General features: G+C 23.7%; 3 protein-coding genes and 1 long non-coding RNA gene across 17 annotated transcripts in view; 1 reads left to right on the forward strand and 3 right to left on the reverse strand.

Moving 5' to 3' along the window:
* Positions 1-17,519, forward strand: part of LOC147910453 (uncharacterized) — a 132,944-nt gene that overhangs the window by 114,329 nt on the left and 1,096 nt on the right. For all 5 annotated transcript variants that reach the window (XR_015548309.1, XR_015548308.1, XR_015548307.1 and 2 more), the window contains one exon: positions 16,989-17,132. This is a non-coding gene — a long non-coding RNA (uncharacterized LOC147910453). The remainder of the gene's footprint in view (positions 1-16,988; positions 17,133-17,519) is intronic.
* Positions 112-3,772, reverse strand: LOC105144611 (odorant receptor 9a-like). The gene is made up of 7 exons (XM_087416111.1): positions 3,691-3,772; positions 2,931-3,210; positions 1,633-2,104; positions 1,448-1,547; positions 1,132-1,251; positions 806-961; positions 112-548 (listed from the first exon to the last, which is right to left on the reverse strand). Exons 1-7 carry the CDS (start codon positions 3,697-3,699, stop codon positions 495-497), a joined length of 1,191 nt encoding a protein of 396 aa, XP_087272237.1. The 5' UTR covers positions 3,700-3,772; the 3' UTR covers positions 112-494.
* Positions 3,667-11,623, reverse strand: LOC105144502 (odorant receptor 9a-like). Of its 3 annotated transcripts, none has more exons than XM_087416102.1 (7): positions 11,578-11,623; positions 10,775-11,054; positions 9,623-10,094; positions 9,431-9,530; positions 9,115-9,234; positions 8,790-8,945; positions 3,667-3,772 (listed from the first exon to the last, which is right to left on the reverse strand). In XM_087416102.1, the coding sequence occupies exons 1-7, from the start codon at positions 11,584-11,586 to the stop codon at positions 3,728-3,730; spliced, it is 1,182 nt and encodes a 393-aa protein (XP_087272228.1). In that variant the 5' UTR covers positions 11,587-11,623; the 3' UTR covers positions 3,667-3,727. The 3 variants fall into 3 exon arrangements, with proteins under 3 accessions (XP_087272228.1, XP_087272222.1, XP_087272231.1); XM_087416096.1 differs by lacking the exon at positions 3,667-3,772 and adding an exon at positions 8,127-8,586; XM_087416105.1 differs by lacking the exon at positions 3,667-3,772 and adding an exon at positions 8,127-8,586 and having other exon boundaries at positions 10,775-11,044; positions 11,551-11,602.
* LOC105144506 (odorant receptor 13a-like) lies at positions 11,301-17,006 on the reverse strand. Of its 8 annotated transcripts, none has more exons than XM_087415801.1 (7): positions 16,917-17,006; positions 15,955-16,224; positions 14,998-15,466; positions 14,549-14,648; positions 14,074-14,193; positions 13,551-13,706; positions 11,301-11,889 (listed from the first exon to the last, which is right to left on the reverse strand). In XM_087415801.1, the coding sequence occupies exons 1-7, from the start codon at positions 16,945-16,947 to the stop codon at positions 11,782-11,784; spliced, it is 1,254 nt and encodes a 417-aa protein (XP_087271927.1). In that variant the 5' UTR covers positions 16,948-17,006; the 3' UTR covers positions 11,301-11,781. The 8 variants fall into 8 exon arrangements, with proteins under 8 accessions (XP_087271927.1, XP_087271943.1, XP_087271934.1 ...); XM_087415817.1 differs by having other exon boundaries at positions 15,955-16,185; positions 16,917-17,002; XM_087415808.1 differs by having other exon boundaries at positions 15,955-16,185; positions 16,899-16,968.

Raw genomic sequence — 17,519 nt, forward strand, 5'->3', positions numbered from 1 at the left:
TAATCTTTTGTAACTGGATAATAAGTTGAATCATTAAATTAGTTTTGAAATATAATCATTATACCCAAAACTATTTACAAGAAAAATGAATGAAAAAGACTGTCAGAGAAATTAAGCATATTTTGTTTAACATAACTTTTATTTTAAATAAATAACTTTTGAAACATACTTAATATAAAATTAGTTAACTTATATCTAATGACATATTTAATTAATAAAGTATTAAAATAAAATATAAAATAAATAGTTAAAAAAAGACTGGCTTACAATTTAACAAATATCTGCTGGTAATGATTATTTCAATTCTCAAGTCATTTTTTATATTACTAACTCATTTTTACCATTACTTAATAGAATTCTAAGCACATTTTATTTGAATAATGCAGTAAGATATATTTATTTGTAAATGACATGTTAATATCGGCACATTTCTATCGTATTCTATCAAAAATTGCATAATATTAGCAAAAAGTTATCATTTTTCATACTTTGTATCACCTTCTTGTTGTATGCAAAACGGATATATAACCAACGGATGTTTTTACTAACTAAAAGATATATATTTTAAATAATAATAATATAAATTAACAATATATGATTAACAATATAAATAATATGATTATATAATATGATTAACAATATAAATTTAATAGTTAAATAATCATAAAGTTTGATGAAAGTTGTACTTGGTATATAAAATAAATAATTTAAATTTTATATAGGTATAGTAGATTTCAACTAAATGTTTATAACATTGAATAATATTTTAATATAATGAATATAATTAAATATTAAAATAGCTTACACTGCAAAATGTGGCCATTGTAACAGGAGACATTTTTCCAACAGTAAGACAAATCTGTTTAGAACCTCTTGTCATTAAGAGCAATAAATTTCCTGCAACTTTTGGATCAATGGTGTACCATTTATTACTATACGCCGCATAGTATACCTTGTTGCACTTAAAAATATTAAAAATACTTTTAAATATTAATTATTATATACACTTATATATAAATAAAAATCAGTCATTATTATATGTATGATAGTTTATAGTTAACATGCAAAATTGTACAACATTAATTTACGTAATTCTAAAATATAAAATAAAATATTTATGTAACTCATTACCTGAGCTACTAAAATTTCGCCAAGGACGCAATATAGGCACATGTGTGTAAATATATTGATAATAGTGGATATGAAATAGATTAAGTGAGTAATTGACATATCATTTCCCTCATCGAATAGCTAATTAAGTTATGAAAAAACATAAACGATACAACATAATTATTCCTATTACTAATAATATTTAATTTTGTAATAACATGTAAATTTAAATGTAATAATTTATTGATTATAATTATTAAAATGTGCGTAATTACTCAGCAGGATAATTTAGATGTAAACGTCTTTTTATTTAATTTTCAGTTTCAATAATACTTACGCTAATTATCCGAAATCCATAGAAAGCAAAAAGTATCGCAAAATATATAAATAAAGAGAGAAGTATTCCATTATACATATCTTCAATGATGTCAATAGCTCTGTGAAAGACATTTTATGTACCAAATATGTTCAATCACATATATTATCATAAACATACATATATGTTTTTTACAAGTAACAAACCTAAGCAAACGTATATGTCTTTCTATGCAGCGTTTCAGCATCTTGGAATAATTTTTGTATTTATCCAAATGTTGCATGCGATTCTCAAGAATATCTAATTGTCCGCATATATGAAAAACCACAAGACTGAGAAAATTGTCCACTCCAGTATAGGCCATCATACCGATAGCTACATAGACTGCTTGACTAATAAATGTTAATTCATATTGCGGCCTTTTTGTTATATCGTAAATATAATGAGATTGTAAAGGCATTGGTATCCTTCCTGGATCAGTAATATTAGGTGTCAGTCTCATTGTCACTCCAAAAATAGGCAGCACAGAAATAAAGGACCATTGTAATCCCATTATGCAGTAGGAACAAATAATAATTATTCGTGCAGTTTGCGCTCTTCGTATCATTAAATTTCTCTCTTGATCATTTTTTATGTTTATCCAATCCTTCATGATCATGTTTATAATCGGTATAACAGCTTAAAAAGTAAATAACTTTATGCACGTTTTAGAGCATAATAAAGACATGTTAAAATTAATCCTAAACCATAAAAAATATATGAAATGCTGTTATATTTAAAAAATTTTTTAAAGTTTAAAGCATAATAATATTATAATTTAAAATCGGAAATATTAATTAATCTACGAAAAAGTATCATGGAAATTTAATAATATTATTTATATATATATATATTAGGTGTTGGAATTAATTCGTAGCGTTTTTTAATGAAAGAATGTTATTTATTTCACATGAGCATTAAAAAATACATTAATGAAAGTACTTCCCATCACTTGTAAAACGCTACGAATTAATTCCAACACCTAATATATATATATATATGTAAATCTTTTTTATTGACATAAATGTATGTATACGTGTTTATGTGCATATACTGAAAAAATTAATATAATAATATAATATATTCTTTTTTACTTATATGATATTTTTATTTACAAAAAATTAGCGATAAAAATATTATTTAAAACATTTTATTTTAAGTTTTATATATGTCTATTTTTAATTTATTTTTTCTAACACTTATAATAGCATAAGTAAAAATATTATAAATTTGTGAGATATAGAAAATACTTAATATACTCATAAATTTTTTAAAAAGCATACTAACACGATTATATATATAATAAATAAGATGTATTTATTTATGAGCTGAACCTGTGAATAAATATCTGTGAATAAATATGAAGGATATATAATAATTTAAATTCAACTTTTAATATTTTATTTGTATACTATTTACTATATACTATTTACCTTGTAGCTTAGAAACAAAAAATGATGGTTACCTTTTTTTTTCCACCAAAAAATTATGATTCTAATTGAGCAGCTCATTACTGGTAGTGTAATTTGTAAATTATCTAATATCAGCAAAATATCTCCAAAAACTATTATCAATGAATGTATTGAAGGAATAAAAAGGCAGAACATTATTCCCAAGAAAGCTATCAGCACTCGAAAATCGCACATTAACTTTTGCCGAGGATTTTGAACGTTCTTAGGCCAAAGTCCAAGGAAATCTAAAGTGAAACGGTTTAGTTTCACCGCCCATTCGAAATCTGCAGAAACCTTAATAAGTCCGAAGATTGTTAAGAAGATTATATAATTCAAAATATACTATAATACAACACCATAATTAAGCCAATTATACAAAAAGTTATTCAATAAAATACGCTTAAAATAATATATTGGGCAATTTTTGCTTAGAAATTTAATCATAAGTCTAAACATTATTCATAAGAAGAAACAAGCAACTAATAATTATGATTGAGCTTAAACGTGCTAATTAGTTAACATTACAACATATCATTTGATAACATAATACAGATATTAATAGTATTTTACATATATTAAGCTTAGTACAGATGTTAATAAAAAAACACGATACATTATAAAAAGCGATAATTTATAATTTCTGTTAATGATGATTTAATAAGACATAAATTATTACTATTACAAATACTTTCACTCTTTACACATATTGCAAGTAAAGCAAATACTTCCTAAAATTTTTATTTACAGCTCAACAATGATCAAGACTATAAGCACCTCAGTCATATTTCAAACTTTCCATGTCCAGTGTTATCTAAAGACTGACGTCTCTGTCTTTTTCATGAATCGATGTTACCTCCTAAACAGCAAAAAACATTTCTCATGCGCATGCTTTTATTTCTTCTTGAAATTATCGAATAATCGATTTGTAACAAGAAGTTTTAAATTTACTGTGTTAACGCTTGTTTTAAATTTTCATCAAATTTCCAAGAACTTCACGTGAGACATTTGCGAATAAAAAGTTGCAAGTTGATCATGCTGTTGAAAGAAGCGCCCGTACGTACTTTATATTCTCACGCGTCTGGAAAAGGTTATAAAATTGTAACTGTAGTTAAAAAGAATTCGTATTAAGTATCATAGTATCACTTATGGTGTTCATTTTTTAATAGAAAGAATATATTTGCAAATTGCATTTTATTTATTCGTTATATAATACGATGTTATCGAATGTCAAAGAATTTAATAAGTAATAACTATAAGTGTAACAAATTTTCCTATAATTAACACATTAATCCAAAATAATATTTAATTCATAAAATTTATGTTAAAACTCAATTGAAATATATAACTTCTATGAAAAGAAATGAATAGAAATATGTGGCATTATTGCCTTTAGTTGCACGTTTTTGTTTTGTGTATTTTATTAAAAAGTTAATGATTGCAAAATTGAAAGCAGTATTATAATAATTCTTATATCTTATAGGAAATCCTTTTTAAGTGGTATTTATGTTTCTAAAATTTGATTTTTAGCTCTTATTTAAGAAATATACTTCAAAAATAAAGTGATATAATGGTATTGATGATCTTTCTTACATTTTCATTGTCACTTCTAATACAAACGATACACAATAAAGTGATAGTTTTAAGCTGGAATATATACTTTATTTAGATATATAATAAAATATTTTTTGTTAACAAATATTTTTAATTAACAAACAGAAAAAAGTAAGTGAACTGCAAATACGGGATAATATGGTATTATATTGTAATTACTATGGCGTATCGCGTGGAGATTGAATTTATACGTTATGCGTGCGTGCACGCAATAAGTACATATGTGTGTGTATATCTCTCTCTCTCTCTCTCTCTTGTCCTCCCCTTCATATCTATTTATGCTATATTATCATATTAGATTAAGAGGGCATTGTAGTGATTTTGTTACCCATAGCGACAAGTATGAGAAGTGAGTAACTTTTTATTTCATGTAAAGCATAAAAGCAATATATATATATATTTAAGCCCGATAGCGGTCGCTTGAAGGGGAGGATTTTTCAAAATGTTGCAGATTTTAATTTTTTTACTGAAAGCATTAAGATTGAATGTTGTTGCAATCGATAGCAGCCACATCTATCTGAACACGTACAATTCTCTTACTCCATGTAAAATTGTACGTATTTGGATAGGTATGGGAAATCTTCATGATCATTCAAAAGGTATGGGAATTATATTTTTCGACAACTGAATCAAAATTAAGTAGTAGATAAAAATTCCTTGTTGTTATCAATGTTTTTCAGAAAAAATTTATCACTTTGACCCAGTGTAGCGATCCTTTGCATCTTTCTGAGGGATATGGGAGTCCGCCTGTCTTGGAATAAGGGTATTAACTCGATTACAACATTCAACATTGACGCTTTTAATAAAAAAATCGAAATCGAACCATATTTTGAAAAGCCCAACTCCTACTAAAAAATCTTGCAGTTATAGCGAAAATTGTCTAAATACAAAAAATAACTGAAATAGATAAATTTCTAACAAGTACTGCGATATTGGATATGTATTGCATCTAATTATATAGATGACAGAGATAGAATTTATATTTCTGGTATAAATTCTATGCGTACTATACATAATTTTCTGTTAGATACAAAAAACAACTATAATTCTAGCTGAAACAGCAAAATATATTTTGCCCTTTTAAGCGACCAGGCTTAAATATATATGTATTGTTTTTATGTTTTACATGAAATAAAAGTTTATCCACCTTTCATACTTGTCGCTATGGATAACAAAATCACTATAGCGGCCTCTTGGTCTATATAGGACTCCTGCAGACGAGCAACATTGTAGCGCCACAATAAAAAACGCTGACTTCATATGAAGCTACTTTGTGACGCTACAAGAAAGTGTCATCAATATGTTTATATGAGCGACATCATGGCGCTACAAGAAGCGATGTCGATCTGAACGCATCCGCGACATTTCTTGTCGCGCAATGATGTGATCCATATAAACATATTCGCGACATTTTTCTGTAGCGCCACAAAATAGCTGCGTATGAATGCGTCGACATCGTCGATTGTGACGCTATAAAATCACTCGTCTAAAAGAGCTCATACTGTAATATCAAATAGTTAATGTTTGATTGTTTGATTTGAAAATGGATTTTTTAAAATTGAAACATAGAATTAAATTTAATTCTAGAATGCTTCTTATTATCTAATATAATTTCTAACAAATTTTTCTCAAATCATATAGTAAACTTTGTAATTTATTTATAATAACATTTTACTATTTACACAATTTTTAGATTATTATATTTTTAAAAATAACATTTTTAAAAAAACATTTACATTTATTGTATTTTTCTAATAATTTCTTGTTGTATGCAAGATATATATCCAACTGATGTTTTTATTAACTGAAAAAAATTTTAGTAATAATTAATAATATGGATATATGTAATCACGAAATTTAAGACATACATAAAATGTATACATAAAATAGATACATAGATAAAATATACATGAATATAATAAATTAAAATATTTAAAAGTTTTTAAATTATTATAATGTAGACTTATTACATATATATACAAAATATTAAAATTATTTAAATGTCTTTTTTTACAATAATAATAATTAAACACAAAAATATCTTACACTGTAAAATGTCGTCATTATCATGGGAAACATTTTTCCAGCGGTGAGATAGATTGGTTTGGCACCTCTTATTATCAAAAACAACAAGTCTTGTGTAATGTTTGGATCCTCGGAATACCATATATCACTGTAGGCTAGTATAATATATTTCATTACACTAAAAAATATCGAATTATCGTTTTTAGATAAAAATTGTATCTATATATTATTTCTTAATAAATTCATTGATTATAAATCAATTTGTTGTTATTTAAAATGTAAATTAATACATTCATGTAAACAATAAATGTAATGTAATTTATGTATTAATTTTTATTTTTTCAAAAGTTTACATTAAATTTTTACAATATTTAATTTTTTAATATAAATTATTTTATCAATATATTTCTGATATTAATTTTCTCTATTTGCGTGTGAAAAATAATAATTATTGTTCATTAATATCTTTGTTAAAATAAAAGATATGTATTAATATATAGAGCATTATATATGCAACATATTTTTTATTTTATAAAAATAAGAAAAATATGACTTACTTGGGCTATTAAAAACTCGCCAAGAGCACAATATAGACACATATGTGTAAATAATTAAAAAATGTAGACATAAAAAAAACCAAATGTGTGAATCCATTTTTGTAATTTTTGTCCATTTTTGTAATTAAAATTCAGACATTTAATATTAAGATAAAATACCTTATAAATATAATAACAATAGTATTTTTTCTAATATATAATATAATTTATATATTATTAATAATATAATATTTAATTATTAATAATATAATTTATATATTATTTTTATTAGTAATTTTGTATATATATTTTTCTATTCAAAATTAATTAATAAATTTTTATTTTTAAGTATTTGCTAAAATATTAATATTACATTGATTATGCGGAAACCATAGAAAGCGAAAAGTATTGCAAAGTATAGAAATAATGAGAGAAGTCTTACATTATATGTATCTTTAATAATAGCAATGATTCTATAAAAGATATTTTATGTTATATTATTTTATTAGATATAAAACAAAAATAAATTGTATGAATTATTATTACCATATATATTTTATAAATTAATTATTATAGTAAATATTTTCGGAAAATATTGTACCTAAGTAAACGAATGTCACGTATACCACACATATTTTTAACATGTCGTGAAAATTGATATTATCCAAATTTACCAAATGATTTTTGAGAATGTCCAATTGGATCGATATATGGAAAATCAGCAGTCCAAAAAAAATGATTGATTCTAGTATATATTGTATAACTGCGAGACTATATAGATAGTTTGACTGATATACGTCACTTCGTACTGAGGTAATTTTGTTACATCATAAATATAATGCATTTGTAGTGGTACTTATTATATACATACACACATATATATATATATATATATGTGTATGAAAATACAGAATAGAAAAATTGATTAATGTAAGAAAATACAAATAATTACATTTTAAATGGAGATAAATTTTTTTATATCTCAAAACTATTTACAATAAAAGTGAATGAAAAAGACTGTCATAGAAACGAAGCATATTTTGTTTAACATAACTTTTATTTCACTAAATAAATAACTTTTGAAATATAATACTGAATATAAAATTAGTGTTATTGTAATTTATATCTAATAACATATTTAATTTACATATTATATAAAATAAATAGTTAAATATAAAAAAAAAGGTTTACGATTTAACAAGTATCTGCAGTTTATGATTATTTTAAATAATTAAATTTTCCGACATTATTTTTTATATTACTAACTCATTTTTATTATTATTTAATTCTTTTATCATTATAGAATTCTAAGCATATTCTACTTGAATAATGCACTAAGATATATTTATTTGCAAATGACATGTGAATATCGGCATATTTCTATCGTATTCTATCAAAAATTGCATAATATTGGCAAAAAGTTTCCATTTTTTTATACTTAGTATCACCTTCTTGTTGTATGCAAAACGGATATATAACCAACGGATGTTTTTACTAACTAAAAACATATTTTTTAAATAATAATATGATTAACAATATAAATTTAATAGTTAAATAATCATAAAATTTGATGAAAATTGCACATGTACATAAAATATATAATTCAAATTTTATATAGATATAATAGATTTTAACTAAATTTTTATGACATTGAATAATATTTTATTATAATAATTATAATTAAATATTAAAATATCTTACACTGCAAAATGTGGCCATTGTAACAGGAGACATTTTTCCAACAGTAAGACAAATCTGTTTAGAACCTCTTGTCATTAAGAGCAACAAATCTCTTGCAATTTTTGGATCAATGGTGTACCATTCATTACTATATGCTGCATAGTATACCTTGTTGCACTTAAAAATATTAAAAATACTTTTAGATATCAATTATTGCATTGATTCATATATAAATAAAAATTAGTCATTATTACATATGCACAGTAGTTTATAGTTAACATGCAAAATTATACAAAATCAATTTAGTAATTCCGAAATAAAATAAAATATTCATGTAACTCATTACCTGAGCCACTAAAATTTCGCCAAGGACGCAATATAGGCACATGTGTGTAAATATATTGATAATAGAGGATATAAAATAGATTAAGTGAGTGATCGACATATCATTTCCCTCATCGAATAGCTAATTAAGTTATGAAAAAACATAAACGATACAACATAATTATTCCTATTACTAATAATATTTAATTTTGTAATAACATGTAAATTTAAATGTAATAACTTATTGATTATAATCATTAAAATATACATAATTACTCAGCAGGATAATTTAGATGTAAACGTCTTTTTATTTAATTTTCAGTTTCAATAATACTTACGCTAATTATCCGAAATCCATAGAAAGCAAAAAGTATCGCAAAATATATAAATAAAGAGAGAAGTATTCCATTATACGTATCTTCAATGATATCAATAGCTCTGTGGAAGACATTTTATGTACCAAATATGTTCAATCACATATTTTGTACAGATTATCACATACATATATGTTTTTTTTACAAGTAACAAACCTAAGCAAACGAATATGTTTTCCTATGCAGCGTCTCAGTATTTTGGGATAATTTTTGTATTTATCTAAATGTTGCATACGATTCTCAAGAATGTCTAATTGTCCGCATATATGAAAAACTACGAGACTGAGAAAATTGTCCACTCCAGTATAGGCCATCATACCGATAGCTACATAGACTGCCTGACTAATAAATGTTAATTCATGTTGCGGCCTTTTTGTTATATCATAAATATAATGAGATTGTAAAGGCATTGGTATCCTTCCTGGATCAGTAATATTAGGTGTCAGTCTCATTGTCACTCCAAAAATAGGCAGTATAGAAATAAAAAACCATTGTAATCCCATTATGCAATAGGAACAAATAATAATTATTCGTGCAGTTTGCGCTCTTCGTATCATTAAATTTCTTTCTTGATCATTTTTTATTTTTATCCAATCATTTGTGATCATGTTTATAATCGGTATAACAGCTTGAAAAGTAAATAATTTTATGTACGTTTTACAAGATTTTTTAAAATGAAGATATATTAAAATCAATTCTAAATCATAAAAATCATATGAACTGCTGTTATTTTTTTTAATTCTTTAAAATTTAAAGCATAATGATATTATAATTTACAATTGGAAATATTAATTAATTTACAAAAAAATATCTTATACATTCAATAATATTATTTACATATGTATATATGTATGTCTTTTTTATTGATAATAGAGGATATAAAAGTATTTATGTGCATATACTGAAAAGGTCAATATAATATATTCTTTTTCATAATTTATATAATATTTCTATTTACAAAAAAATTAGTGACAAGAATCTTATTTAAAAGATTTTGTTTTAAGTTTTTTACATGTCTATTTTAAATTTATTCTTCCTAATATTTATAATAACGTAAATTTATAAATCTGTGAAATACTTAATATACTCATAAATTTTTTAGAAAGCATACTGACATGATTAACTATAATGTATGTACATATACACAATAAATAAGATATATCTATTTATGAACTGAATTCATATCTGTGAATAAATATGAAAGATTTAAAGATATATAATTATTAATATTGAACTTTTAATATTTTAATCATGTATTATTAACCATTTGTAACTCTCTCTTTTTTATAAACAAAACATAATATTTACCTTTTTTTTTCCACCAAAAAATTATGATTCTAATCAAGCAGCTCGTAACTGGTAAAGTAATTTGTAAATTATCTAATATAAGTAAAATGTCTCCAAAAACTATTATCAATGAATGTATTGAAGGAATAAAAAGGCAGAACGTTATTCCCAGGAAAGCTATCAGCACTCGAAAATTGCACATTAACTTTTGCCAAGGATTTTGAATGTTCTTAGGCCAAAGTCCAAGGAAATCTAAAGTGAAACGATTTAATTTCATCGCCCACTCAAAATCTGCAGAAATCTTGATAAGTCCGAAGATTGTTAAAAAGATTACATAATACAAAATATACTATAATACAACATTATTATTAATATACAACATTATTATATAGATCAAATATACAAAAATATACAAAATATTAAATTATTTAATGAAATACGTTTAAAATAATATATCGAAGAATTTTTGCTTAGAAATTTTATCATGTAAGTTTAAATTATTTATATGAGTTTAAATTATTTATATGAAGAAACAAATAACTAATAATTATGATTGAACTTAAACATGATGTAATTAGCCAACAGGTTACTACATGTCATTTAATAACATAATAAAGATATTACATATATTAAGATTGATATAGATGTATAAAAAACACGTTACACTATAAAAAGCGATAATTTATAATTTCTGTTAATGTTGATTTAATAAAACATAAATTATTATTATTACAAATACTTTCACTCTTTTCACGTATTGCAAATAAAGTAAATACTTCCTTAAAATTTTTATTTACAGCTACAGTGATCAAGACTATAAGCACCTCGGTCATATTTCCAACTTTCCATGTCTAGTGTTATCTAAAGACTGATGTCTCTGTCTTTTTCATGAATCGATGTTACCTCCTGAACATCAAAAAACATTTCTCGTGCGCATGCTTTTAATATGCCTTCTTGAAAGTAGCAAATTATCGACTTGTAACAAGAAGTTTTCAATTTCCTCCGTTAATTCTAGTTTCGAATTTTTATCAAATTTTCAAGAACTTGAGACATTTACGAATAAAAAGTTGCAAGTTGATCATGCTGTTGGGAAAAGCGCCCATACGTATGGTATGTTCCCACGCGTCTGGAAAAGGCTGTAAAATTCTAACTGTAGTTAAGAAGAATTCATATTAAGTATCATAATACTTATAGTGTTCATTTTTTAATAAAAAACATATATTATTGCATTTCATTTATTTATTATAATTGCATTTCATTTATTTATTATATAATACAATGTTATCGAAAGTCCAAGAATTTTAATAATTAATAATTATAAATGCAAAAAATTTGTCCTTAAATACATTAATCCAAAATAATATTAAATTCATAAAATTTATTAAAACTTATTTGGAATATATAACTCCTGTAAAAAGAAAAGATTAGAAATATATGTGGCATTATTGCCTTCAGTTGCATGTTTTGTGTATTTTATTAAAAAGTTAATGAAAGCAATATTAAATAGCAATATTATACAAAATTGAAAGCAATATTATAATAACAACTATATCTTATAAAAAATACTTTCTAACTGATATTTATGTCTAAAATTTGATTTTTAGTTTTTATTTAAGAAATATAATCTAAAAACAAAGTGATATGATAAACTTCTTTTTCATTATCACTTTTAATGCAAATAATACACAACAAGACGATAGTTGTAATATATACTTTATTTAGACATATAACAAAATATTTTTTATTAATAAATATTTTTAATTAACAAATAGAAAAAAGTGTGTAAAAACTGCAAATATAATTTTTTTACTCCATGTAAAATTGTATCTATTTGGGTAAGTTATATGGCTACCTTCGTGATCGTCCAAAAGATATGGGAATTATATATTTTTCGACAATCGATATCAAAATTAAGTAGTAGATTATCGATTTTTTTTTCAGAAAAAATTTACCACTTTGATTCGATCCCTTGGCGATCCCTTGTATCTTTTTGAGGGATATGATAGTCCGCCTGTCTTGGAATAAGGGTATTAACTATCGATTGCAACGACATTCAACATTGATGCTTTAGTGATAAATTTTTTCTGAAAAAAAATCGATAACGACAAGATTGAATTATTGTCTACTACTTAATTTGGATATCGATTGTCGAAAAATATAGTTCCCATATCTTTTGGGTCGACGCTTTTAATTGGCGCTACAAAGTCGTTCGTTTGTAGGAACCCATACTGTAATTAATATTAACAATTAATATTTGCTGGTTTGATTTGAAAATGGTACTTTTTAAATTGAAACAGAATTAAATTTAATTCTAGATTGCTTCTTATTATCTAATATAATTGCTAACACATTTTTATGAAATTATACAATAAACTTTGTAATTTATTTCATGACATTTTAATATTTACATAACTTTGGATTATTGCATTTTATAAAATAATAATATTTTCAAAAAAATTCAGATTTATAATATTTTATTTTTTTAATGACTTCTCGTTGTATGCAAAACAGATATATATCCGACTGATGTTTTTATTAACTGAAAAAAATACTTTTAATAATAATTAATAATATGGATATGTAATCACGAAATTTAAGACGTACGTAATGTATACATAAAATAGATACATAAATGTACCTAAAAAATACACGAATATAATAAAATAAAATATTTAGAAATTTTTAAATTATTATAATATAGATTTATTATATATACATATATGAAATATCATTAAAACTATTTAAAAATGCTTTTTTTACAATAGTAATAATTAAATATAAAAATATTGTATCTTACCCTGCAAAATGTCATCATTGTCATAGGGAATATTTTTCCAGCGGTGAGATGAATCGGTTTGGCACCTCTTATTAACAATAACAATAAATCTTGTGTAATTTTTGAATTCACGGAGTACCATTCATTACTGTAGGCTGCATAATATATTTCATTACACTAAAAAATATTGAAAGCATTTTTGAATAAAAATTGTATCTATATATTATTTCTTAATGAAATTAATTCATTGATTATAAATCAATTTGTACCGTTAGTTAAAATGTAAATTAATATATTTATGTAAACAATAAATGCAATGTAAATTATGTATTAATTTTTATTTTTTCAAAAGTTTACATTAAATTTTCGCAATATTTAATTTTTTAATATAAATTATTTTATCAATTTTTGATATTAATTTTCACTATTTGTATAAAAAATAATAAATTTATTTTCATAATAATATCTTTGTTAAATGAAAAATATGTATTAATATGTAGAGCGTCGTATATACATTTACAAAAAAAAAAGGAAAACAACTTACTTGGGCTACTAAAAACTCGCCAAGAGCACAATATAGACACATATGTGCAAATAAATTAAAAAATGTAGATATAAAGAATACCAAATGTGTGAGTGATAAATCATTTCCTTCATCAAATAGCTATATAAATTTATAAAATGATATGTGTGATAGAAGTATTTTTGTAATTAAAATTTAGATATTTAATATAATATATTTTATAAATATAATAACAATAGTATTTCTTTTAAATATTAGGTGTTGGAATTAATTCGTAGCGTTTTACAAGTGATGGGAAGTACTTTCATTAATGTATTTTTTAATGCTCATGTGAAATAAATAACATTCTTTCATTAAAAACGCTACGAATTAATTCCAACACCTAATATAATTTAGATATTATTTTTGTTTATAATTTTGTAAATTTATTTTTGTATTTAAAATTAATTAATTAATTAATTTTCATTTTTAAGTATTTGCTTAAATATTAACTTACGATGATTATGCGGAAGCCGTAGAAAGCGAAAAGTATTGCAAAGTATAGAAATAATGAGAGAAGTGTTACATTATATGTATCTTCGATAATAGCAATGGCTCTATGAAAGATATTTTATGTTATTAGATATAAAACAAAAATAAATTATATCTTGAAAACTAACATGGTTATAATATTAAACATATAAAAATAAGAGCATAAAAAACCACAGCACAAGTTATAGTTTGTGATATTTAATTATTATTATATTAATTAAAACATTAAATATGTAATGTTTTAATTAATGTAATAATAATTAAATATCACAAACTATAACTTGTGCTGTGGTTTTTTATGCTCTTATTTTTATATGTTAAAAATAAATTATATAAATTATTATTACCATATATTTTTCACATTTATTTTTCACAAATTAATTATTACTGTAAATTTTTTGGAAAATACTATACCTAAGTAAACGAATGTGTCGTGCCACGCATATTTTTAACATGTCGTGAGAATTGATATATTTATCCAAATTTATCAAACGATTTTTGAGAATGTTTAACTGACCAGATATATGGAAAACTAGCAGCCCAAGAAAATGATCGATTCCAGTATAAGATAAAACTGCGAGAACTATATAGATAGTTTGACTAATATACGTCAATTCGTATTGAGGTTGTTTTGTTACATCGTAAATATAATGAGTTTGTAATGGTACTATTTTGCCTGGATCAGTAATATTGGTCGTTAATCTTATCGGTATTCCAAATCCAGGGGGAACGATAACAAATAAGCATCCCACGACCATGATACAATATGCACACACAATAATCATACGTGAAATTTGCGCTTTTTTGATCATAATATTTCTCTCTTGCGCATTTTTCGATTTTATCCAATCCTCCGCAATCATATCAATGATTGGTGTGATAGCTTCAAAAATGTTAATATTGTATATTAATATTGTGTATTTTAATACACATTTAATATTATTGAAATAGAAACTATTATACAATAGGTTTAATTTTAAGCAAAAATAGTTTAATATAAGCTTAATAATAGAATCGAAAAAAAATTATCTTGTATTTTTAAGAAAAATGATAGATAGAAAAATAGAAAAGGATATAAATAAACAATTTAAGATTTTGTTTTATAATTCTAAATTTCTAATTTAAAGTTTGCTATTTACATAAATTAATAAATCAGACACATAGATATGCATACATATATGTGCATGTTTAAAAAATTAATTTCATAACGTATGTAAAAATTAATTTCGTAACGTATAAATTTAAATAATCTAAAAACATAAATAATTTTTTTTTAATTAGAATTTATTGTAATTTTGTTATAAGTTTGCATGTCGCTTATATGTTTATTATATTTAACAATTCAGAGTTACAGCAGGAAATTATTTGTACCTTCTTTTTTCCACCAAAAAATCGCGATTCTTATCGAACAGCTTATAGCTGGTAAAGTAAATTGTAAATTATCTATCATTAGCATGATATCACCATAAATTCTTATAAAGGAATGTATAGAAGGAATCAGAACGCCGAATGTTATCGCTGTGAAAACGATGAGTACTCGAAAATTGCACATTAATTTCTGTCGAGGATTTTGTGCGGTTTTAGGCCAAAGTCCAATAAAATCTAAAGTTATACGATTGAGTTTCACTGCCCATTCGAAATCTACCTATAGAAACTTAAGTAAGTCATAGCTTATGAAAAACGTAATAAAATCTTAAATTAATACATGAATTAATAATTAATATAAACTCTCTAAATCTGAGTCAGTGGATAATCAAGTATGCCACTGATAATCAGTGAATTAAATGTGAGATCCTTAACCTAGTTAATCTTTATTATGTGATCTAACTAACCTTGTTTTAGTGCTTAAATTCAATGAATATGGTATTGGAAAATTAAAATTGACAATGCAAATATCAATATTTTAGTTAGATAATGCTCAAATATTCTTTCTTTTTTTAGTTGAACTTCAGTTGATTATCAGTGCCACTGGGTAATTAGTGACTATCCACTGATTCAGATTTAGAAAGAACGTATAAAATATTATGTTTATTAAATTACATAAATAAAATGTTTGCAAAAATAAATGTTTTATTAATTATACAAATTTACCAATTCTTTAAAAAATAATAAATAGGAATAAACAGAGACAATACAGATCCTTATTTCAAATATGATGATAAATGCTAATGTTTATTACAATAGTTATAAGTATATTAATAATCAGCATTGAAAAAATATTTTTTTATTAATGATGACAAAATATAACAAAAACATTAAATGTTATCATAAATAATCGTATGTTTTATAAAATTACTCATCTCTTTCTCAATTACAATGATCACAAGAAGCACCTTGATATGCTGTATATTTTGAACTGTCCATGTTGAATGTTATTTAAAGACTGGCACCTATTTCTTTTTCAGAAAATATCTACTGCAGCAAAAGTTTCACACGCATGCTCTTTATGTTCAGAAGTATCGAGCGATCAACTTGCGACGATGTATTTTAAATATTCTGCATCCCCTCGTTTCGAGTTTTTAGCATTTCAACGATGAATATCACGCAAAGTAAAAAAGTTTTCGTAATAACAGATTATTACCATGTTAGTTAGAAAAATGCACATACATCATATTCACACGTTTTTACAATCAGCTGTAGCTTGTAATGTTACTATACTTAAGTTAGTAATAAGCTATGTAGAATAGAATTTTGCACTGTATGGTTTTTGTCTTTCAAGATAAACCAATTCGTAAAAATTTTTAATCGTTGACATTGCTATATGTGATAATAGTGTGAGAAATAATATTAATATACACATTAATTCAAAATAAGATGTAAATAATAAATGATAAATTAAATAATCCAGATATTATCAGAATTATTAAATAATACTTTTTTAAGATAAAAGCTATAAATATTAAAAAAATTAAATTGTTTATAAGTTGAAAAATTTT

The sequence above is a fragment of the Acromyrmex echinatior genome, chromosome 2 (genome assembly GCF_024713525.1).
Source record: "Acromyrmex echinatior isolate Ae372 chromosome 2, ASM2471352v2, whole genome shotgun sequence".
Taxonomy (NCBI): domain Eukaryota; kingdom Metazoa; phylum Arthropoda; class Insecta; order Hymenoptera; family Formicidae; genus Acromyrmex; species Acromyrmex echinatior.